The 26,237-nt window shown below is 39.0% G+C and overlaps 1 protein-coding gene across 2 annotated transcripts in view; it reads right to left on the reverse strand.

Moving 5' to 3' along the window:
- The window catches only part of trbd (trabid), a 534,005-nt gene that overhangs the window by 204,267 nt on the left and 303,501 nt on the right, over positions 1-26,237 (reverse strand). For both annotated transcript variants that reach the window (XM_068393601.1, XM_068393602.1), the window contains exon 6: positions 3,656-3,761. In XM_068393601.1, the coding sequence (XP_068249702.1) occupies positions 3,656-3,761 (106 nt within the window). The remainder of the gene's footprint in view (positions 1-3,655; positions 3,762-26,237) is intronic.

The raw sequence follows: 26,237 nt of genomic DNA on the forward strand, positions 1-26,237 counted from the left end.
TATAAATGTACTGTACAGTATATAATTAAAAAACATTACAGGATAAATAAAAATTATATACTGTACAGTACTGTAAAGGAAAAATTAAATTTTATTTACCTTTGGAGTGACGTGACTTGACCTGGTAGTGGGTGGAGGCAGAGGGGGGAGGAGACGGTAGATATAAAAACGTATCAATGCTAATTATGTTATGTTCACTTAATAATAAATTTATTCTTACTATTAAACGCTTAAAATTAGAAATCCTTTTTTTTTTTTTATTATTTTTGTCTTTTGAAATTTTTTTTATGATTTTCTTTTTTTTTAGTACTTAAAAAATTACTCTTTTTTTTAGCTTTTTTGATAGAATCACTATTATCATCTTTGCTTTCTGACACTTCTCTTTTGGAGAAATATCTATCCAAAGAAGCCTGTTTCTGTCGATTCCTCAACATATTTCTAAAATGACTCATACACTTGTCATTAACACTCTCCATAAGACGACGTGTGAAGTTTTCCTGGGCGTTTCTTTCCAATGAAACTCGTAAGGTTTTCATACCAACCAATAGCTTCCCTTATTTCTGCCGATGTCGTTTCTTCAGCCCCCCCCCCCCCCTTTCCTCGCCACCACTAGAGCTGTGCTCTTCTTGAATGATGGTCAACTGCATTGCCTCCCACTCCTTCAAGTCTTCAGTCGTAAGCTCCTCCCTGTTCTCCTCGATAAGGTTATGGACATCAGCCTCATTGACAACAAGCCCCATGGACCTCCCGATTGAAATTATTTCCTCAACATCACCCTCTGGGGCAGGATCATCAACGGCCTCGTCTTCGGTTGAGGAATCGAAACCTTCAAAGTCTCGTTCTGCCACAACAGCTGGCCACAGTTTCTTCCATGAGGAGTTCAAGGTGCGCCGTGAAACCTCATTCCAAGCTTTGTCGATCCTCCTCAGGCATTGAACGATGTCAAAATGCCCCTTCCAAAATTCACAGAGGGTGAGTTGAGTGCTTTCGGTCACTTCAAAGCATCTATATAACAGATGCTTCGTGTAAAGCTTCTTAAGAGTTGGCAATCACTTGCTGGTCCATAGGCAGATAGAGAACCTTGATGAAGGAGAAGTCAGGATGAATGATGTCCTCGAGGCCAGGAGGGTGAGCAGGGGCATTATCCAGTACTAGGAGATATTTGAGAGGAAGATTGTTCTCTTCTAAAAAGTTCTTGACAGCAGGACCGAAGCAGATGTTTACCCATTCAATAAATATGGTCCTCGTGACCCATGCCTTGCCATTGGATATCTAAAATACCGAGAGCCTATCCTTCGTGATATTTTGTGCCTTGTAGGCACGAGGATTCTCTGAGTGGTATACCAGTAGGGGCTTAATTTTTAAGCTCACACTGGCATTTGCACAAAATGCGAGGGTAAGTCTGTCCTTCATCGGTTTATGGCCAGGAAGTTTCCTTTCTTCAGCTGTGATATATGTACGGCGGGGCATTTTCTTCCAGAAAAGGCCAGTTTCATCACAGTTAAACACTTGCTGAGGAATGTAGCCTTCTCTGGAAATTACTTTCTCAAACTTCTTGAGGAATTCTTCTGCTGCTTTCTTGTCAGAACTGGCCGCCTCTCCATGCCTGACGACTGAGTGAATACCAGTCCTCTTCCTAAAGCGATCAAACCACCCATGAGAAGCCTTGAACTCTTGGGGGGCTTGCTGCGACGTTCCTTCGTCTCCGCCGTCTCTCTGGGCTTCCAAGAGATCGGCAAAGATGGCGCTCGCCTTGTGCGAAATTACCGATTGAGTGTATCACCAGCGATTTCCTTCTCTTTAATCCATAGAAGAAGGGGTCTCTCCATCTTGTCGTTGATTGAGGTCCTTCCACTGGCAAGGACAGTCATGCCTTTAGAAGACTTACTTGCTTTAATGGCTTCCTTATTCTTGATAATTGTACCAATCGTAGACTGGTTACGGCCAGACATACTAGCGAAGGTAACGATGCGCATGCCTTCTTCAGATTTCTTTATGATCTCCAGCTTCGTTTCCATAGTAATCATCTTCTTACTTCTCCCTTTAACATCGCTAGCAATCTTGGGACCCATGGCTAACGAATTAAAGTTAAAATTAAGCACTAAAATGCACAAAAAATATGATATCGCAAGCACTCACACGAGATCAAGTCTTTACGAAACGCACATGAGATTCTGAACTGAGCGCGCGTATAACAAAAAGAGAGATAGGGCAGCATTTCTCTCAGGCGGCAGCATCTCTCTCAGGCATTGAGGGAGGGATTTCGGCCAATAGCGTATCAGCATCTTAGTGACACCGTGACGCCGACCAATAGCAGACCAGCTTCTTAGTGACGTATGAGCGTGGTGGTAAGCTAGTGACTCGCACAGTCGTACGCGTAAAAACCGCAAAGTTTGAGTTTTGGAATTCGATGCTGTAAGGTGGGGAAACAAGTCGTAACAAGGGGACGAAAAAACATCGTATTCCACCCCGTAACGTGAAAAAAACCTAAGCTGGGGATGCCGTACCCCGCGGGTCTACTGTATATAAATGCCTTCAAAGTTGAAAAAAGAATACAAAAATGCTTTAATAAACCACAATTAAACACAATAATGTCTAATTTAATATGATGGCTTTATTATGAACTAAAGATTAAATACTGTATGAAGCTTTAAAAATGAACTACCGGTACGCACACGCACCCACACATGCACAGAGAGAGAGAGAGAGAACGTATTCGTATGATAACTAATAATAAGGGCTATAAACATACTGTATGAAAACTATGATATCCCGTAACATATTGGTGCTAATGTAATATTCATCATGAAGATATTTTCAATACATTAAGAAACTATACAAACAATACGCATTCTCTCAATACAATAGCGGGACTTTCAGATCAGCTGATCAAAACCAAATGTAAACAAAAAACGTTGGTAATTGTTGATTGTTAAAATGCCTCCGAAATTGAAAAATAGAAAACAAAAATGTTTTAATAGAGCATACTGTATATCCTATGAAACAAGAAAATAAAATAATGATATACAGTAAGAAAATATTGATAAAATATGACTTAGACTATTGCCGAATCATAACGCATCACAATAACTCAACAGAAAACCTTTTTAGTCTGACATGCATCCAGATCGACTTAAGACGTGTCTCTCGGTCTCCTCAGTCATAAGTCAACGGCTACCTGTAGTTCCCAGATTAGTCAATAGTGTTTTCTGGTACTGTTTTCAGTTTGTTTTGATAAGGCCCATGCCTGAAGTAATTTTATTTTTGAGTGTCATTTTACATTCCCTAAAAATATTACTTCGTTTTCGTGTGTCATTTAATCTAATTCCTTAATTATGTCATCTAAGGGTGAAAAACAAGCGTGTTAATCTCAGCTGCTCATTTTGATGTTACCCGCACGTTTGGCATATATGGTAGGCCTATAGCCTATATAATTTGGTCTATTATTGCTTAATTTTAAGATTTGGGAACCTGTTAATGGATACAACGGACTATCGGTGGTACCAGACAACCCTTCTCCCCTTATTAGTCCATTATTGCAAGGTTCAACTGTACATGCAAAAGCATTCATATCAGCATAACATTGCCTTGTCTGAAATTTCTATCATAATTAGTCAGTTAACATAAATATCTTGTAAAACAGTACAATACTTACAAATGAGAGGCTTCTGATAAGCTATCTGATAAGGCTCTTCTCAAAACATTCTCACGATCAAATACACCCCAGGTAGATTGCAACATCGAGTCTAGGAGACAGTCCCCTGAAAGCAAATTATGAATAATTAAACAAAAATTCAAACAAAGGGGAATAAGGTTCCTTAGCTAAAACACTTCTACTATATGTTAACACCATAATATTTTGGGTCTGTACATGTTTTCTGAATTATATAAATTTATCGACATGGTTCAACCATAACATTGGAATCATAACAATATTAAAGGAAATCTCTAAGTACTGTAATTTGTATGTTACCTAACAGTATAATCCAGTCTTTTAATAGAAGTATGATTTCAGGATAGCTAGAACTCAGCTGTTGAAAATTATAACGAGGTACAGGTATCGATAGATACTGGCGGGTGAGGGGAAGCACTGCTCCCTCGCCTACACACTGAGTACCCCTTTGACCTTCAACTAGGACTTGCAGGAAGGTTTGAAGGAAAGTGAAACTCATAGGATTCAGGTTTGAATAGCTAAGAAAAATACAATATTAATATTGTTCCATAACTATACAAAACCATGTCCTTTAATAGGAGACTTATCCTAAGGAGGGAGAAAGTCCCTATACAATAGCTGGCTGGTTTGAAATCCTGGAACACTTGGACCTGAAGAAGTGCAGGAGTGTTGACTCCTTCCACTTCCTAACAACCTGAACAAAGATTCTCAGGTGATACACTAGGTTTCTGTCTAAAGACAGAAGGTTAAGGATGAACTTATTTTCTAACAGGATATGTTGCCTGGAATGTAATCTCAAATAAAAATAATGGATTTATACATTCCCCTCCATCTTTCCCTTCATAAAAAAGATGGGCAGATATGTCTATATCTATTTGTACAGAAGTTGCTCAGCATGGAAGCTTACCTACATCAACATCCGATCCAGCAAATAACGGTAAGACCGCTCCACTCCAAGACAGGGAAATGAAAAGAAGAAAAAGGGCCAGACAATCTTACCTCTCATCCTAGACTAATGTTACAACCAATATCTTAGAGAAGATTATTCTTGGCCTATAAAGGAGTTAAGTAAGCTACACAGCCTCCTGAGCAGCAACCACAGGTCCTAACAAAGAAAGCGTCGAAGGAATACTTGTGGGAATACTTGTGCAGATAATGGGCTGTGAAGGTTGTTTGGCATTTCCAGACCCATACTTTCAAAACTTGACAGATTCTTTGTGAAGGCTAGCACTGAACCAATCCCTCTGACTTTAAGAGAGAGTACCTAATGGTTTATCAAAGCCAGAAGGATATGGTATTCCTAGCGAATTTCTTCTTACACTTGCAGGAGTTTATGAACAGGTTTTGCATTTGTGGCCTGAAGGATTAAGTTTGCTTCCAGTAGCATCTAAATGCCCTCATAGGAGAATGAAGCAATTCTGTGGATTGTTGGTTCCACCACTAAGGGAGATAGAAAAACTCCCAAACCTGTTGTCATCAACAGTGGGGCTCTGATTTTTTGCCACAAACTTAGGAACAAAGGTAAAAGAGGCTTTTCTCCATCCCTCGGTATACCTAAGGAAATACGAATTGCTACAGAGTTTGCCTACTCACTTTGCCAAGGTTAAGATAAAGAGAAAGACCACCTTCAGATTCTGATCTGTTGTTTCACAAAATAAAGTTCGTACAGAGCCCTATTGAGAGATCCGAGAATTCTAATGACATTCCACGCAGGTGGTTTGAGCTCTTGTGGGGGGGGCAACTTTGCCTGGAGCTACTCGTGAGTATCAACAATTCCTATAAAGAGGAATGGGCTACTTACCAGTAAGACTGAGAGGAGCTTCTCACAGAAGTTAAGACGAGATAGTTCACTATCAGTTGAGGAGATGCTCCAACCGGAGTAGTACCGGTTCTAAGGCACAAATTGCAGAACATTCCGATTTTGCTCGTTAGACAACAGCAAGCATCCAGACATCTGTGCAATCCCTCACAAAAAGTATGATGGGCCACTAAGGTAGTTCTAGGTACCATTTGGTATGTGGATATTTGGGAGTCACCAGGGTTATCTTGAGAATCAGAATAGTCAGCACCCTGTTAATTATTCTTCGAATCAGGGAAGGGGACATAGCGTATGGCGATTTAATGCAAAGTACTAAAGCGAGGGGACTCCACACATGTAGCACAAAAGAGTAAATCCCAGGAAAGTGGAGGCCTGGCTCGTGAGGGAACTACGAATGGAGACCTGTTAAATGTTGTATACTGTAAAGTGTGTTTTAAGACCCATAAAAAAGGTTTGTTTTTACTTATTGAATGTTAAAGTAAAAATAGAATTATTGTAACTCAAAGACCATTGTATTCTAGAACAAGAGTTTCTGGATACTTCTCAAAGGTACTTCCATCGACATCAGCCTCCTGACATGCATGTTTCCCAACACTTCTAGTCCTACAGGAGCATTGGAGAGAATTGGTCCCCAGTATATCTTAGCAATCCATATTTGCCAACGGTTATATAAGCGGATGAGCAATCTAGTGGAGTGATGAGAACTGGGTGTGGAGGAAATGGACTCCCCTAAATTTCGATGAAGTCACTGGTAGCAAGGTGATGGATTCGATTTAAGGCGATAGGCAAACTGTCTCTTCGATTTCTACTCCTGATGCCCGACGGTTAATCTTACTGGAATTAGTATGGACTGGCATGGGTAACTTGCCTAGTTAGATAGGCACTGTGCATCACAAGGAACTGGCCACCCTTTGATGAATCTAGCCAATGTATCCTCTATAGATTTGGTCAGTCCATGGAAAGAGAAAATGACAGAATTGTGCCCGTTCAGGGTATAGTGGGGTGCAAAGAATCTCCTAGTTTATAAATTAAGAAAAAATTGAAAATTGGTAATTGGAATATTAGAACCATGAATCAGATTGGGAAGTATATATATATATATATATATATATATATATATATATATATATATATATATATATATATATATATATATATATATACATATATACATATATATATATATATATATATATATATACACATACTGTATATATATATACATATATATATATATATATATATATATATATATATACATATATATACATATATATACATATATATATACATATATATATATATATATATATATATATATATATATATATACATATATACACATATATATATATATATATATATATATATATATATATATATATATATATATATATATATATATATATATATATACACACACACACCCATATATATATATGTATGTATATATATATATATATATATATATATATATATATATATATATATATATATATATTTATATATATATATATATATATATATATATTATATATATATATACTGTATATATATATATATATATATATATATATATATATATATATATATATATATATATATATATATATAGTTACTGTTCTTAAAATATTTTATTTTTCCTTGTTTCCTTTTCTCACAGTGCTATTTTCCCTGTTGAGGCCTCTGAGCTTTTAGCATCCTGCTTTTCCAACTAGGGTGATAGCTTGGCATTTAATAATAATAATAATAATAATAATAATAATATGTATATATATATATATATATATATATATATATATATATATATATATATATATATATAACTATTCAGGAAAAACAGATGGAGTTGGAAGGAAAGGGGTAGGAATGATGATGACACCAGGAGCAGAGAAGGCATTAACTGAGTGGAGAGCTGTAAATAGTGGATTTTTACTTGCAAAGTTTAAATCAAAGCAGTGCAATATGAGTATTATAGTTAGCTATGCACCAACAATGATTCCCCTGAAGAAAGAAAAATGAATACTATGAAGAACTGCAGTGTGTAATAGATGTGATACCAGAGAGAGAGATGTGAAAACTGTGACTGGCAACTTCAATGCTAAAATTGGAAGGAATAATCAAGGAATAGAGAATGTGATGGGTGGTGAGGGTCTAGGCTAAGTTGCAAATGAAAACAGAGCATATTTCCCAAGTTTCTGTTTAACAAACAATCTTGTTATTGGAGGTACTCTTTTTTTCCATTACAAGGACACCAACAAATATACATGGACTTTTCAATGTGGCAATTACAACAATCAAATAGATCACACTGCCATTAATAAAGAAATAAAAACTGAAAGCATCAACAGAAGGGTAGATACAACTAAGCTTCTAGAAGATAAGCACAGAGAAACATTTGCATTTGCATGTAGGAATCAATTTGCAGTCTTAAAGACTTTAAGAGATGAAGAGCAAACAATTAATGAAGAATAGTGTGAAATTAACAACATAAATCAGTCGGCTGATAGTGAAGTTTTGGGGCATGCAGTTACTAGGGGAAAGCCATGGATATCAAATGATACGTGGGATACTAAAAAGAAAACAAATTGATTGTTGAAAGATTTCGAGGAAGTAATGAAAATTACAAGTAGAGCCTTCTAAGTATTCTAGTATTGATAGTGAGGTCAAAGGATAATCCAGGAATGACTGGAAAAAATATTTAGACAGGAAAGCAGATGCGGCCACCAAAGCTATAATTCAGGAATGGTTATGGTGTAAGAATCGCTCATAGAATTATTGATGAAATATTTACTGGGGCAAAGATGTCTATACCAATCAAAAAGAGAGACGGATCAATTATAACAACAGAAGACGGAGAAAGACAACGTTGGATGGAACAGTTTAGAGAGGTCAAGAATAGGAGATACGTAGGGAATAATTTGATTGATGTACCTGAAGCTGATGAAAACCTTGATGTGCCCATGAATGAATTCAGTGTGTTTGAAGTCAGAGCTATCTTGAAAAAACTAAAGAGATGGAAAGCCCCTGGATATGATGGAATACAGTAACTGCTGTGATGATACTAGCTGAAAATAAAGTGCCCCCATAATACTTATAAGATTATTTTGTAGAATGTGGAGTGAAAAGGCAAAACCTGATGTATGGGAGTTGGGAGTGTTGGTGAAAATGGCAAAAAAAAGGAAACCTGTCTGATTGCAATAATTACAGAGGCATCACACTTACGTCAGTTATTATGAAAATGTGTAGTATGCTCATTCTAAAGAGACTAGAGAGAAAGATTGAGGAAAAGCTAAGAAGCAGGATTTAGAATAATTATTAGTTTTCTGACTAAATATCCATTTTGAGACATGTTGTACAGCAATGCATAAAACATAGAAATCCAATTTTGATGGCATTTGTGGACTATGAAAAAGCCTTTGATAGTGTGCACCAGTCAATTTTGTGGAGAGTCCTGCATTTTTATGAATTCCTCTTGAATAATGTATTTTAACATAGGAAAAATATATTTTTGGGTGAGATAGCAATGTCATCCTGATGTAAGTTCCTTTAGACAGCTTCCTACTTGGGATATGTACTGTGAGTGATAAAGTATTGAATTTTATCTATAGAGGTATCATGGGGTTACAAACCCCGAATTGAATATCAAGAAAGATATCATGTATGTAACAGGGAAGTATTAAAAACAATCATGGCTATCCTTCCCCGAATAGTTAACCTTGTCATGAAAGATATTGGATAGGATTGGATACATAGGTGAGCCGTTACAACTCCAATACTAGCGTGTTACTATAAAAACATTCGCTGGGTCGCCATTCCAGCAGCAGCCATTTGTAGGCAAGATGGCCTCACACTGAAAATTGGGAGGGGATGAAAAGTAACTGGCGGGTCCATCAGGACGACATGGCTATCTCCCCCAAAAATAGATATTTTTCAATGTCAAAATCCCTTCTTTGGGCTCGAGTCATGTTGTCCTGATGGAAGTGTACCAGAGTATTAAAAATTCTCAGTTGTGGCATATTGGAGTTTTAACCATATAAGTGCTATTATAAGTCAACCTCACTAATTATAGGATCAGATAGTTATCATCACAGCCACACAAACTGTAACGAATGAACATTTGTAAGAATACATAATGACTGAGCAATAGTCTAGTAGGAGGTTAAAAAAGTTTTAGATACACCAGTTTTCATTTAGAAAAAATGGGTTCAAATGAAGGAAACACAAAAGGACATACAATCCTTTATTACTTCCAAAAGCAAATAAATGTAATAGAATTGATTTGACAATACAGTATATACATTTTTTATGCTTAAAAACAGGAGATGTTTACCCCACTAACATCGTGAGGAACAGAATAATATAAACATTCCTTACAGAAAAAACAAGGTCACCTTCTGACTCTTCAAAATAAACATAGTTTATCACACAATGCAAAGAACATTTAACCTGCATCATGTATATAGTACTGTAGAAGTCCCGAATTATACAGTCCATAAGAGTACTACATGCACAACGCTAATAGCTGATCTAATCACACTACCATCCGCCACGACAAAGTGTTTAATCGCTTCCAGTTGTTGCATGTAATGTCTGAAAAACTCTCTTGAAGACTTTCATCCAGTATAGGCTTGTAAGCCTTGGAAGGACACATACAGGTGCCTACCTAATCCAGCAACTTTGGGACCAGGAGGGTGCCGGATTATCCCTAATTTACTGGTAGTCACCAATATAGGGACCGAGGAGCATCGTAAGTTGAGGAAAGTGAAGTTTCCGTAGATTTGATATGATGCGTCATGATTCAGCAATCATCTAAGTCCTATTTTATTAATATTTTCTTACTGTACTGTATATCATTATTCCATTATCTTGTTTAATAGGATATTTTATGCTCTATTAAAACATTTTTGTATTTTATTTTTCAATTTCGAAAGAATTTTAAACATCAAGAATTACTTAATATTTTGTTTACCTTTAGTTATGATCAGCTGATCTGAAGGTCTCGCTACCACATCGAAAGATTGCGCACCTACGAGTGGCGTATTTTATAAATAATTTCTTAATACATTCGAAATATCTTCATGATGAATATTACATCAGCACCAATATGTTACAGGATATCAGTTTTCATACAGTTCGTTTGTAACCATTATTATTCGTTATCATCAGAACATCATCTCACTCTTTCTGTGCGAGTGACAACGTTAGTGCGGGCGCGTACAGATAGTTCATTTTTAAAGCTTCATACAGTACAGTATTTAATTTTCTATTACTTTTATATTACATAATATTTTGTTTACCTTTAGTTATGATCTGCTGATCTGAAGGTCTCGCTACCACATCGAAAGATTGCGCACCTACGAGTGGCGCATTTTATAAATAATTTCTTAATTCATTCGAAATATCTTCATGATGAATATTACATCAGCACCAATATGTTACAGGATATCAGTTTTCATACAGTTCGTTTGTAACCATTATTATTCGTTATCATCAGAACATCATCTCGCTCTTTCTGTGCGAGTGACAACGTGAGTACGGGCGCGTACAGATAGTTCATTTTTAAAGCTTCATACAGTACAGTATTTAATTTTCTATTCATTATTGTCTTCAAATTTCATTAGACGTTATTGTGGTTTATTAAAGCATGTTTGTATTCAATTTTTAATTTTCTTGAGCATTTCAATAATCAACAATTACTTTTGGTATAAACATCAGCTGATCTCAAGGTCACCCTACTGTATGCGATTATGCGCACATACAGTACTATGAAAAAATTAATACTATCATTAGGAAAAATACAACTTATTTTTAATTTTTATCATTATATATGTATTATCTGTTATATTTTTGGTCCTACCAATTGTCTAACGACATTTTTTTTTGCAGCACGCCCTAATCCCTGTAGGGTTTGGAGAGGCAACTAGAAGTTGAGTCAAGACGTGGCACAAGTAAAATAATTGGAAGGGTGCTGCATTATTCCTGCACCTGTTTATGTGGCTAGTCAGCTTGATAAAAAAAAACTGGTATTGTAAATATTTCTGTCCTGCTACATGAGTCACATCCCAAACTTGTAATTGACGTCAGTGTTTTCTGAAAGTGACCAGTGACCTACCTAGAGTTTTAGAAAAACTTTTTGACGGGTGTCATAAACATTAATAGTTCACAGGAGCTATTGAAATGGCATATTCAGTTGTTGGGAGGAGAGTGACTGTGTTTGAGTTTAGTCTGAATTGTTCCAGACTTATCAAAACCCCTTCCAAGAATGAGAGATTTAGGCACTACTGGTGTTTGTGCAGAAAATTTTCTTCTTTCAGGCATTTTTGGAGTGATTCGACAACTGTAACTTCTCTTGTAGGTATCTGTAAGGTTTTCTCCTTTGTTAATGAAGTGAGGTTGTCTCTAGTATGCACGAATAGCTCTTGTAGGCAATTTGGAGTTTTTATTCAAGTTCTGTAGTAACGTTTCTTTTGTTTTGGAGGCTGACTATGTTGAGAATCCTAATATTTCTAAGTCTTTCAAATCCTCAGGTTCTGCAGTCATGGTTTTGTTAGGATTATAAAGCTCTGTTTTGTAACTGTGTAGTGATATATCTTGCATGTAACTTAGTATTTTTCTCTTGCTTGTACAATATGCAGTAGGACTATTCTGAAGTGGTCATTTATTTTGTTTATCTTGTTTTGTTTTTTTCTGAGGCTGGAGTGTAAAGCGATGTTAATTTTGTCTTTAATTGCTTATATGAATTGACAAAACAATGTTAATGTAATCCTAACAGTTTTTTCCCTTTACAAATAAATATTTTGTTGCTTGTTTCTATGAATACAGCATTTCATTCCAATTCTTTACACCAATGTGCTTCCTTCCTCAGCCACTGTTTTTTAATCTTTCTAATAAGTCATTTACCATAATTTTTTCCTCCCACACTGTGTCTTGCTGTCAGATTGAAGAAAAATTCTTTCCCTTTCACCTAATGTTCTGATATTTTTTTCCAAAGTTTAAAACCATCTTACCTAAAGAATGTAGAGCTATTCACATATACTGCTCATTTTTCCCAGAAATGAATCAACGGTCATCTGACATGTTAATCCAGCTAGCAAAAGGAAAGGGAATTTAGGAAGGAAGTAAGATTCTAGCTGGGTCCCCTTGCCCAGTATAAATCAAGGGGTGGTGCCCAGTGCTCCATTCTTTTGATCTGTTACCTAGATTTTTGGGTATTCCACTGTTGTATATTTTTTGTGTAGTGAACGTTGGGATGTGGTCGGCATTCGGACACTAGGCAGTTCGGGTGCTACCTCTGGCCACAGTCCGCAAACCAATCCAGTACGAATAACAAGCTGTTTAAATAATCTTCTCAACTTATCCAAAATCTCTCCATAAAGAATATTACATCAGCACCAAGATATAATAGTCACAGTATCCATACAGTTAGTGTTATTGTATGCTGGTGAGTGAGTTCACTTGTGTGATCCGAGAAATAAGCTGATTTAACACGGATAACAAAAGGCTATCGAGTGCAATATAACAACAAGTTTTTGTGAATAGTTGGTGATTAGTTTGAGGTCAGAAGAGTGGGATAAAACTTCGGCATAGGATAGTTATCTTTTGAATTACTAAAAATCTGAACAAGACGGCACTCTATAACACAGGCAAGACATGGAGGGACATTGCTGTAATCAGCAAGAGTAAATTCCATGAGTTGGCACAACAAAAACTAGACCGTTTGATAACAGAGGTCGCTAATAGTTGCAATCAGTGTGACAGAAAAATATTCTCAAACATATTGAAACCATATGATCCAACAAACTGGAGCAAGTCTGCGGAAAACATCATCAAAATAATAGAAAAAATTCCAAAGAAGATCCAGGTGATAAAGAGACTTATAAAGAAAGTTTACATCAATTAACACATTCCATCAAAGAACAACAGGAAGTCCAATATGGTGAATATGCTGATTGATGCATTGGGAAAAAGAATGCCAAAATAGTGCAATACATGTAAGATTTCTTATTCCCTTATTAATCCGCTTCAACTGATCAGGAAATGCGATGTATGTCATGTACCAACACACCCTACTTGCGCTGAAGTGCAACAAAAAATAAAAAATAAAGACACAAAGGTATTCTGCTCAACATGCTTAGTCTGGATAGAAAAGGGATTTTGACGAAGGAAAAATCTATTTCTGGGCGAGAGACCAGTGCCGCCCAGTGAAATGCTCCTTTAACATCATTTCTAAGGTAAAAACTTGCTATGAATTTACCAGAGAAAAAATAGTCTAAGAATGCTAGGTTGAACCCAGCTCGCTCACCTAATAAGGTGTCGGTATAATTAACTGGGGCGTGATAATTAATTACAACCAGAGGCCTCGTACCATTTAGATATCTCCTCTCAATATCCCTGTACAGCGAGGTGCCGTTCAAGACCTAGCACCGTCTACTACCAACAGTCCAACCCACGCTAGTGACGTCACTCCTTATAGCACCCAAGATTGGGGCCCAAGAAGGGAGGTGAGGGTGGGTTCACTGGGCGGCACAGGTCTCTCGCCCAGAAATAGATTTTTCCTTCGTCAAAATCCCTTTTCTGGGCTCAGACCTGCGCCGCCCAGTGAAATAGTGCCAGAGAATAAGGACCCAAACTTGACACAATACCTGAGGGAAGTAATAAATACAAAATAATACCAAACATGATTTTAATATCAGAAAAGGATATACAGGGTATCCCGAGGTTAAGTACTCTCAATATTAATAGTGAATAGTTAAATATAATAATGGCAAAAAAAAAAATCACATACTAGGGATGGCAAAAAGACAGGCAGATAATGCAGATCAAATAAATAACATCATGATAAATAACAAAAGCAGCTCGTGGAGAGCAAGACTAAATACAGGTATAAAATAAAAACAATTGGTAGTAATTGAGATCCTAACGAGTTATCAAATAATACACCATAAGGGTGTAGTCAAGAAAAACAAAACCAAAACTAGGTAGTAACAATAAGTAAGGCAGGTAGGAGGGAAAGAGGATAGAGCAAGACGTTGTGATTAAGACTCAGTACCTTCAGGAGGAACCACATTCCCAGCTGCTACTGTAGCAAATTTTAGAGCTTCCAAAGGTTTTATGTAGTGGCGTTTAAAAACTTTAGGGGACTTCCAGCCTGTATATTTTGAGTTCATCAAATTTCATGTGGTGGAAGAAATTAATTGAAGTAGCAACAGCTCGAATATCATGGACATGGGGAAATTATTCAGGATTAGCCTGTTTAATAAAATAAAGGATTTGTTGCCTGATTCCTTTAAGGGTAATGGTTCCTCCATTTTCTCTAACAAATAAGGGCCCTGTGTTTGTAATGGAAGTTCTATTTAAGTAGGCTTTCAGGGTGGTAATTGGACACAAGGATGGATCCCGAGGAAGTGGTACAATCTTCCAGGCAGACCACCTGTTCTGAGGGTCCTCATTTTTAGCAAGGAAAACTTTGTTAGGGGAGAGAAGGACTTCTCCCGAAGAGAGGAATTCAATATGACCTGAGTCTCTACACAAGGCAGAAAGTTCTGAAATTCTGGAGCCAGAAGCGAGGCTCAGTAGGAACAATGTCTTCCTTAACAGTGCCATGTAATTGCAGGATTCATTAAGTGTCAGAGGCCAGCTTCAGGACATTATTCAAAAACCAGGAAACTGCACTAGGGGGAGTTGATGGTTTCAATCAGGCACAAGCTCTCGGGATGGACGAGAAGTATGAATCCGTAAGGTCAATATCAAAACTAATATGTAAGATCTTTTTCAAAGCTGATTTGATCGTAATGATGGTGTTGGCTGCTAGGCCTGATTCAAGGAGAGTTCTGAAGAAGGTCACACTTAGATTCATCGTCATCTTTTCAACCTTTGAGTCCTTTAAAAACTTTGCAAGTTTTCTAACAGCTGAGTCATATTGACGGAGGGTGAATTCCCTTTTGTCCGATTCCAAGAACAGGGTATTTAGAGGGTCAATATTTGCACCCTTTTGAGCTGTAAACTTCATGAACTCCATAAAGTTAGGGCACTCTGAATTCTTGAGGAAGCTAACACATTGCGAGTTTGTACTACTTGTGTTAGTATAGGATTGGGAATCTGCCCAGGGCAGAGGCCCAGTTCCAGTAACAGAGGAAACCAATTGCTCTTGGGCCAGTTGGGGGCTACCAGAGCTACTCGGCCTCTGAAAGACCTGAGTTTGTCCAATACTTTTAACAGGAGATTTATCGGAGGGAACAGATAAATCCTCTTCCAAACGTTCCAATCTAACGACATTGCGTCTGTGGCATGAGCTCGAGGGTCCAGGTTGGGGGCCACGTAACATTGTAGTTTGTGGTTGGATTCCGTCGCAAACAAGTCCACCTGGAGACCAGGGACCTGAGATAAGATCCATTTGAATGACTGTTTGTCTAGGAACCATTCCGACTCCAGCGGAGTTGTCCTCGAAAGTGCATCCGCCACTACATTCCGCACTCCCGCAAGGTGGACTGCTGACAGATGCCACTTGTTTGATGTTGCCAAGGAGAATATTGCTAACATGACGTGGTTTATGTGGGCTGACTTGGAGCCTCCTCTGTTTATGCAGTGGACTATGACTGCGCTGTCTAGAACCAGCCGAATGTGAAGGTTCCTGGCTGGTTTCAGTCGTTTTAGAGTAAGGAATACTGCCATGGCCTCTAGGACATTGATGTGAAATTGTCGGAATACCGTCGACCATAGTCCCTGAACTTTCTTGTGCTGGGAGTATCCTCCCCACCCTGTTAAGGAGGCGTCTGTGTGAATGAAGAGTCCTGGGGCCGGATATTGCAAGGGGACTGACTTCAATAGACTCTTGACTTTCGTCCATGGTTGAAGACTTTCTCTCAGGATTGGGGGAAGTCGAGCTCTTTTGTCTCGACGCTTCTTGTTTGCCCTGGAGCGCCATACTCTGTTTATGTCCTTTAGTTTGGACTTTAGGACAATGTCTGTTACGGAGGCGAACTGTAAGGAGCCTAGAATTCTTTCCTGATTCCTCCTGGACAACAACTTGTCCCTGAGAAACCGTTTCGTGTTCTTTGCTATTTCCGTCATCTTGGCTTTGGGGAGGCATAGCGTATGGGAGCATAGGTCCCATTGTAATCCCAGCCATTGAAACTTGGTCTCTGGGACCAGGCGGGATTTGTCTAGGTTGACCTGAAACCCTAACTGTCGAAGGAAGGTGAGAACCTTGTTCGTTGCCGTGAGGCAGTTCTTGACGTTGTCTGCTCAGACGAGCCAGTCGTCCAGATAAGCCACTATTTGAATCCCTTGGATTCGAAGTTCTTGAATTACCATCTCTGCTAGTTTGGTGAAGATCCTGGGCGCTATGTTGAGTCCAAATGGCATCACTTTGAACGCATAGGCCTGTTTGCCTAGTTTGAAGCCTAGGAAAGGACGAAAGTGCCTTGCTATTGGAACGTGATAGTAGGCATCGGTAAGATCTATAGAGGTGGTGACGGCCCCACGGGGAAGTAAGGTCCGCACCTGAGAGACGGTTAGCATGTGGAACTTGTCGCAACGAATGAAGGAGTTCAGACGGGACAGGTCTAGGATTACTTTTCGCTTGTCTGAGCCTTTCTTTGGCACGCTGAACAAGCGACCTTGAAATTTTAAGCGATGGACTCTTTGGATTGCGTTCTTCTGCAATAGGTCTTCTGCGAACGATCTTAGTTCCTCCATTGGAAGTTGGTAAAAACTGGTCGGTGGAGGGGGTCCTTTTATCCAGCTCCACCCCAGACCTTTGGAAATTATGCTGGAAGCCCAATTGTTGAACTTCCAACGGGCTCGAAAGACGTAAAGTCTCCCTCCTACCTGGAGATTTTCAATGGGCTGAGAATGGCTTGCCTCCTCTGCCTCCGCGGAATGCTTTACCTCGGTTGAAACCCTTTCCGCCACCTCTGCTGCAAAAGGCACCTCTGGCGCCAGAGCCTCTACGTTGGTAGCCTTGGAAGGAACCTTGGGACTCGTAGGTGTGGTTAAAGGCAGGGGAGGTAGCATAAGATGTCGATGCTACCTGTGCCTGAGGGACCAACACGTACTGATGTTGACGTTGTCCCTTCGAAGTAGAAGGTTGGGGTTGTGCAAGCTGAAGAGGCTGTCTGAACTGGGAGGAATGGAAGGCCCTCAACCTCTTCCTGCCTCGGGCAGAGGCGCCAGCTGGTTCGAACTTCCGCTTGAGGACTAGGCCCCATCTAACTTTGAGGCTCTGGTTGACCCGAGCTGCCTCGCTGAGCACAGAGTTCACTAAGTCCTCCGGGAAGAGATCCGGGTTATTAGGCTCACGTCTGATGGTAGCCTCGGCTAACACGTGTCTACGGGAACGGAACCTAGTGTTGAGGAACTCAAACGCATCAACTAGTAAGGTCTGTAGGAGGGATTTTGTAAGAACTTTGAAGAGGGATTCCTCCTCATAGGTATTGGCGGTCATCTCGGCCAAAGTGTCTGAATTAATAGATCTGCTCAGCCTGCACCGGGCCTCGAACTCAAGGCGGATTAGTGATTCCGGGAGCTTGGGGAGGTTTTCGCTGAACTGTGTGGAAGCACAGTCAGCACTCAGTTTGCCTGCCGTGAGGGTGGCCGGGGCGTTACGCCAGCACTCATGGTCACCTGGAAAGAGGAGGGAAGTCAAGTCTGTCTCAGGGAGCTGAGGCAGAGGCTTTTCTTCCTTGGCGGACTGGTAAGCAATATCCATGATCTTAGTGACGCATGGAGTAGGGGTTTGTTCATCAACCACAAACATGGTATAAGAACTCTTGTGGGGCGTGAGCATTGTATTTACACAGTCCCACTCGTTTAATGCCCGGACCAAGGTAGACTGGGCCTGTTCCTTGGGATAGATGACCGTCTCCCTAGGGACTTTATCCAAGCGGATCAGAGCCTCTTCGGTCAGACGGGCAAACCCAGGGAAGGGGAATTGGAGTCCCGGCGGGTAGAACTCATAGTCCTCGACAGGCCGGGTGCCAAAACCCTTGATGGTGAGCATGCCATCTGTAAAGGGTGAATGCAGAGCCCTCTTCCAGGGGTTGTTTTTGGTGAATGGTGGGAGCTTGGAAGAGTCGGGGATGGGATATTGCTGCTGTTGTGGCAGCCCCGAACGCATGAGGCCTTGCACCAGGCTCTCATTGTTGGAGATCCTCTCGGTGAGGGATGACATCATGGACCCGATCTGGGAAAGAAGTTCCTTAGAAAAGGCTTTCGGGTCAAAGATTTCCGCCGGGGCGGTAACGGGTGCCGGCTGGGATACCGGACCCTGAGGGGCCGAAGATACGGCGGCGGAGTCTTGGGGGACTCTAGCGGATGAAGTCTTGACCGACTTCGGGGGTTTTGAAGTCTTACGAGTCTTGAACAAAGGCTTACGGTGAGCCTTAACCTTCGGGGTAACTGGGCGAGGCTTGAAATCAGCCACGGAGGTCCCCAGGAAGCCCTGAAAAGAAGAAATGAGTAGAGTTAGTAGAAGAAAAAGCCAGGCTAAGGAGAGGAGTCTTAGCCCGGGACCCACCTGCCTCACCTTCCTCACTACCTATGTTTGGTTCGTCAAGAGCCATTGGTTCTATGTCTAAGTTGAGGGTAGCGACGTCTTCGGTAATAGTCCCGCCCGTCTCCTCCTGGCCCGGGGCTAAGAGCAGGGACTCTATCTTCTCGATAATGGGGTCCGCCCCATCCTTGGGGACCGCAGCCGATGTCTTGGCGTTGGGGTAGATGAGGGAACACCATTCCTCAGAGAGAATGTAAGGCTGTTTGGCCTTTACATTGCGGGCGAACCCGCCGACCCAGACCTTGAGGGTCGCCAGGGCTGAGGTCTTAGCCGGCTGAGAGCTCTGAAAGAGAGTAGATTATTACTGAAGGTAAGTGGTTTCCACAAGAGAAATAAAATAAGAAAGTTTATGAATCTCTCTGCGAAATAAGGCCACCAAAAATGACAGAGGTTAAGGCAATGTAAGTCTAAGATTAACCGTAATTTCACTTACCGAGTCTGAGGTGAGCGTGGAAGCCAGCTTGTAGCAAACGACACAATTGTCTGGGTGCCAGACGGCCAATCCATCTACCAGGATAGCACAGTGTGCGTGTGACCGACAAACGTCGTGGCCACAGGGTTGGTGAAGGGCCGCCGAACAGACTGTCATCGCACAGCGTACCGTCTGTAAAATAAAGATACATAAGTATCCCGTAGGTAAGCAAGAGGAGCCCGGGGGCTCCGGGAGCTTAAACTACACTGTTATAGCAGTGGGTAAAACATTCTTAAGCCGTAAGGGCGATAAAGCTAGAGGAGACCGGGGGCTCCGGGAGCTTAAACTAAACTGTTATAGCAGTGGGTAACACATTCTTAAGCCGTATGGGCGATAAAGCTAGAGGAGCCTGGGAGCTCCGGGAGCTAATGTACACCGCCATAGCAGTGGGTAAACTAATCTTAAGCCATAAGGGTGAAAAAGCACTTAATATGTAACAGCTTAATAGATAACAGAATAAGTCAATCCGTAACAATGATCATATGAGGGGAACAGTCGAGTAAAAGAAAAAATATATATAAGATTAATCGTCAAATGGTTAGGGATATACGTTGGCTCCGGAGAGACAACTGAGAGAGCCCGAGGCTCGTAATAACCTACCGGGGTAGGCGGGACTAAGGGGAAGGGTTGCCGGGAGTCATAGACTCACCGACGGGCTCAGAACCTAAACCAAAACTCGACAAAATAACTAGGTCCGGAAGCTATGAACGGGGATCTCGTAGATAAAATTATTAACATCGAGTGGAGTCCGTGAAGTGCGGAACGCCACCCTGGGAGGGTGAAGGGAGGGATCCCATAATAGGTCCGTGAGGTGCGGAACCGAGAGGTAGCATCCAGGAATAATATGTGAATATATAAGACATGGAACCCAAACCATAGCAGAAATCCCTCCGCCGACGGATGGCCAATCGGGCCGCCGGGAAAAAACGGCTACGGTGGATACTATAACATATAGCCTCTTAAACGCTTAAACAAAACAGCTGACTCCAAAGCTCGAAGAGCGAGAGGCATCCCTGAAGTGGGGATGTAGGCGGGGGGAGGCTATCTCGTGGACAGAGAGACCAGGCGTACCAACCTGGTCGAATAACCACGACATATGAATGATCAAAACGGAAAGACAAAATAATATATAATATAATATAATATATAATATATATAATATAATAAAATTGATATGGTATAAAATATAATGAGTAGGAAAGCATGCGAATAAGACAGAAAGAGAAGGACGCAAGCGAGAGGCAGGGAGAGCCGAACCTTCCAGCGCGGGAAGGACCGAGCTGGTAGGGGGGGCAACATAACACAAAGTCGGTGAGGTGCCGACATAAAAATATAAAAACAAACTGCCTCGCGAGAGTCTCACTCTAACTAAAGCAATTACTAGTTGTAAATATAATTTAATGTATCGTTTATGAAAATGTAATACCGTGGAAACATAAAAAACTAGCAGCGCTCGAAGGCGAGCAGGCATGCCAACCTAACACGAACTGTGATACCGTAGTACCATAACAACTGTATCGTAATTAACAGGGTAATGAAATACCCCAACAAAATAAAATAACACGGAGTGTGAACCGTGAATTACCCAGAAAGGTTCAAAACGAAAAACAATCAGTATGGAGGACTAATTGTAAAGCGTTAAGAACGAGAGAGAGAGAGAGAGAGAGAGAGGAGGTAGCCAGCCGCTATGGCGGTCCCGACCGCGAACAGTGAAAATTAAAAACTGTGATAAATTAACAACTAAGGGCAAGGCTACCTCCAAAAACTCAAAACTCATAGATCTGGTACTTAACTTTGACGGAGTGACAGTAGATTCCGACATCATGATATAATCCTGGGTAAATCCGGGAAAAAGCACACACCGAAATAAGTGAACCTCTTAACGCGAGTGCTATGAAAGGAGTGTCGTCACTAGCGTGGGTTGGACTGTTGGTAGTAGACGGTGCTAGGTCTTGAACGGCACCTCGCTGTACAGGGATATTGAGAGGAGATATCTAAATGGTACGAGGCATCTGGTTGTGATTAATTATCACACCCCAGTTAATTATACTGACACCTTATTAGGTGAGCGAGCTGGATTCAACCTAGCATTCCTAGACTATTTTTTCTCTGGTAAATTCATAGCAAGTTTTTACCTTAGAAATGATGTTAAAGGAGCATTTCACTGGGCGGCACAAGTCTGAGCCCAGAAAATATAATTAAGTTGAGACTGAATCTGTAAATAGTTGAAGATAAAGAAGAAGAAGAAGAAGAAGAAAAATTAACAGGCTACGTGTAAGGATGCAGAGGAAATCAGTGATACAACATATGATGCCATTCACCAACATACTTACGATGGAATAAATTATTAGATGAAAACAAATAATAGACTCAAGAGACTCTACCCGGACCTACATACTTTTAGGGAAGAGCAAGAACAAGAAAAAATGAAAAGAAAGATGTAGTCTGCAATTCACTGAAACGAAGGAATTGCAGATTTGGCGAAAGATGCTACTACAATCATCAAAAGATATGCCATAATTATGAAACGTATGGCAAATGTGCATATTTAGACAGATATGGAGACGAATGCAGAGATCTCCATCCAAAAATATGCAAAGACCTGAAAGAAGGAAAGGGATGCAAATTCAACAAAAATTGTCGAAATATGCATCCTGCAACCATGAATGCAAGTCAGAAAACTCAAAATCAAACAGAAAAGAAATATGAAAGCAAAAATGAAACAATAAAAGTAACAAAAAAACAAGCCGAGTATATACTGCACTGTGCACAAAAGGCCCCAAGATATGATGCCTTTCAACCTAAATATGCACAATTAGAGCCCAACTACAAAGAATGCATCTATAATACCAAGGGTTGGTGCAGATATGGGGATAATTGCAGGTATACACACAAATATAAATATGAAGGCGAAAGAGAAAATATAATAGAAACGTTGGATTATCAGAACAGGAAGGAAGCATGGGAGAATCCATATCATTACCAATCTTAGATAATGAGGATGAAACACAAACCATCATAGTGATGAATGCACAGGGTTTAGTCACGAGTAACTCTAAAAGGAAAATAGAGTTCTTAGAAGAACTAACCCAAATTGAAAAAAATAGATATATTAAATATAAGTGAAACATGGTATTCCCAAGAGACTGGCAGTGATGACCAAATAAGGGGTTTCCAAACATATAAATCAGACAAAAGAAATAGGAATCAAGGGGGAACTGCAATATATGGAAGAAACATAAATCAAGGAAAAGTATGTGAAAAATAAAGCAACACAGAATGTGAATTGATTGCGGTAGAATTTGAATATGAAAAACTAGTTTATATTGTAGTTTACAGACCCCCAAATACTAAGGAGTTTGACATAATAATAGAAAAAATAGATGATGTATGTAGAAACCATAAAGACTGGAATATACTCCAATCTGGAGATTTTAACTTTCCTTTCGTGGATTGGAAAGAATGGATAGAAGAAAGTGGTTGTATATATACATATAAAAAAGAGAATAATAGTAGCGCAGAAGATAAGAGGCAATTTGAAAAGCTTCAAGATATGCTATTAGAACATAATATGCAACAAATAAACCACATTCCAACAAGAAAGAGCAGTGTCCTAGATTTAGTATTTGTGAATGAGGTGAATTATGTTACAGAAATAGTCCATTTCAAAGCAAATGAACGCAGAGATAAAAAAAGCACAAAACGATGGGAAGGATATGGAAAATATATTTATAGTAAGAATATAAAAGGGTCAGAAATAAATAAAGAATTAAACAAAGATTGGAAAAATGTACAGTAGGGTCCCGAATTAAGCGTGTTCGAATTACACGATTCCCCTTTTCCGCGATCGCTATTTTTCAAAAATAAATTTTCTCTATCTGCGAGGCTGTTCAAAGTTCGCGAGTCAAGCACTACAAAATGTATCAAATCTATTGTCTTTTTAAGTATATTGGTAGCCCTAAATACGGTGATTTATAATAAATGTTACAAAACAATATTAACATTACATTTCATTAACATAATTTCATAATGAATAGCCTATTTAAGGATAAAATTCCACATCAACAATGAAATCAACTGTTAACTGTGCGAGTCCAGCTGACAAAATGTAAACAGAAATGTGGTTACGTTCTCGGCAATCTTTATCTTTCTCCAACCTTACGATAATTGTAATGGTAGTGTTAATGATGGTATATTAAAGCATTATTTTTGTTTAGTACAGTATATTTAAAAGCCTTATTTTTCCCTCTGGGCGTTCAAGGTTTTCACGAGTAGACTGGGTTCGTTTATCGGCAGTGAATAGCCTAAACTTCGGTAACGAGTCGTCAATATTTTGTCATATTTTAAACAGTATACATTTGATTTGCAAACATTGGTTTTGTAGAGTAGACGGTAAAATAAAATCTAGAGAGAGAGAGAGAGAGAGAGAGAGAGAGAGAGAGAGAGAGAGAGATTTGATGGCAGAAATCTCTCTCTCTCTCTCTCTCTCTCTCTCTCTCTCTCTCTCCGTAAGAAATAAAACCATAGTTCACATATGGCAACTTGAGTTTAAGAATGAAATTAACATGAATATTGTTAGTTGTGGCGATCAATTCCTCGCTTCAGGGGGTACACGAAACAAAAACACGACATTCAATTACAACAGCTGATTCTCTCTCTCTCTCTCTCTCTCTCTCTCTCTCTCTCTCTCTCTCTCTCTCTCTCTCTCTCTCTCTCTCTCTCGTTATACAATACTTACAAATAGATGAAGAAACCAAAATCGGTTTTCTTGAAGTGTCAATTAAATACAAAACGAAAAAATTATACCGTGTATACATCCATTTCAATCATAGCTTAAAATACGGTAACCGATTTCGTCCGCAAACCACTATTTTTTAGGAAACACCATTCTATTCCAGAAAATTTTTACCCTTTAAATGTCAATTGCGCTATAATAAAACATCTACTTATGTTGTTAAATTTCGGGTGTGTTTTAAAATCCGAGTATTGCTAACTTATTTTTGTTTTACTTTTGGCTGTGATCACATCAGCTGATGTCTAGCTTCCGCGCGAATACAATAACAAAGAATTGTTTACACCATTTCTTAACTTATTCAAACCATCTATACAGTTAATATTACATAAACACCAATGTGTTATAACCTATCATATTTATTGTTTAGTACTTTAAAACCATCCTCTCTCTCTCTCTCTCTCTCTCTCTCTCTCTCTCTCTCTCTCACATCGAACGTTATAGCGGTAACCTAATTGTTCGGTGACTTTAAAAATAGGCCTAGTACTTTCTTCTTTTACCTTTTTTGCATATGGATCCATAATTGAGGTGGGTACAAGTTGACTTATAACTGAAGTTAGGAAAAGTATTTTGGATATGGAAAGGACAATTATCTTTCGTAACAGTTTAGGATTATCGTAAGTTATCACTCTGTCATTAGCGGCAGTTTGCTATTGTGGATTAAACGCATAAGGAAAAAAAAATTCCAGCTTTGCTACGAATTTAGGAATTTATATGGATACGGTAAGTAAAATATTTGTAATAACATAATGTTTACTAAATGTTTGTAATATCATTAGTTATGACTTAGATCATGTGTGTTTAATGCATTCGTTTGTTTATTATGATCGAAGATGGAGAGTAAACAAATGGAAGGTTTCCGTTTCAGGCGGCATCATAAAGAAAAACATTTCATAAATGGCATTCATTTCATTTATTTGAAAGTTCTAATAAAAAATAATTAGAACTGGTAATAACAAATTCAACATATAATCTATACTTGGTAAAATTGCTGTCAATTCAAAAACACAGATGTATAAATGCGTCTGTTTCTTCGTTGTGATCAGAGATAAACGTAAACAAAACATTGGTTGTCGTTTTCTATTGTGCTTTTTAGCGTGTTTAGGAAACGCATGATATAAAATCGCCTTTATTTTGATAATTCTGGATTTTCAATCATACAACAAGCTAGTCTTAGAGTGATGGTTTTGCTATTCACCAGTTGTATTATACAATAGATATGACAAACATTAAAATTTGTCCGTATTTTGGGTTGTGTTATAACGGGAAATATATGGTGTTTACACCTATCCTGGTTGTAATTTTAACCATTTTTCAAGTTATTAGAACTTTAAAGTATATTAAATGTTTTATTTATTTACAAGAACAATTTGATATTATAAAGAAATACAGTATAGTACAAAGAAAGTATTGGAAATGGGTAGTAAACACATTTGAATAGGCAAATTGCTGGTTGCCATGGCCGCAATGGAATTATTTCTGTTAGTTGTGTGTTTCGAAATTCGCGATTTTCCATTTACACGAGGTCATTAATCGACCAAATTCTTGCATAATTCGGGACCCTACTGTATTTGTAAGTGATAATATACAGGTAAATACGGATATAATGTACAAAATACAGGAGAAAATTGTTGAAAAATATGTGCCGAAAAAAAATAAACATCAGACATGCACACCAAGAGACAGAAGGATCTTATTTCAGAAAATTAGAAAGTGGAAGAAAATTCTTGCAAAAGAAAAAAATGTATGGAAAATGATGGGAATAAAAAGTACGATAGAAAATGCAGAACAAAAGATTATATAATCGAAAGAAAAGGAAAAAAGGGACTTAGAAGAAAGGACACTTCAAAATATAAAAGAAAAAAAAAACCTAAGTACTTTACTCCTATGCAAAAAAGATGAATAAAGGGAGATTAGAAATAGGCC

Source organism: Palaemon carinicauda, chromosome 19 (assembly GCF_036898095.1).
Source record: "Palaemon carinicauda isolate YSFRI2023 chromosome 19, ASM3689809v2, whole genome shotgun sequence".
NCBI classification, from domain to species: domain Eukaryota; kingdom Metazoa; phylum Arthropoda; class Malacostraca; order Decapoda; family Palaemonidae; genus Palaemon; species Palaemon carinicauda.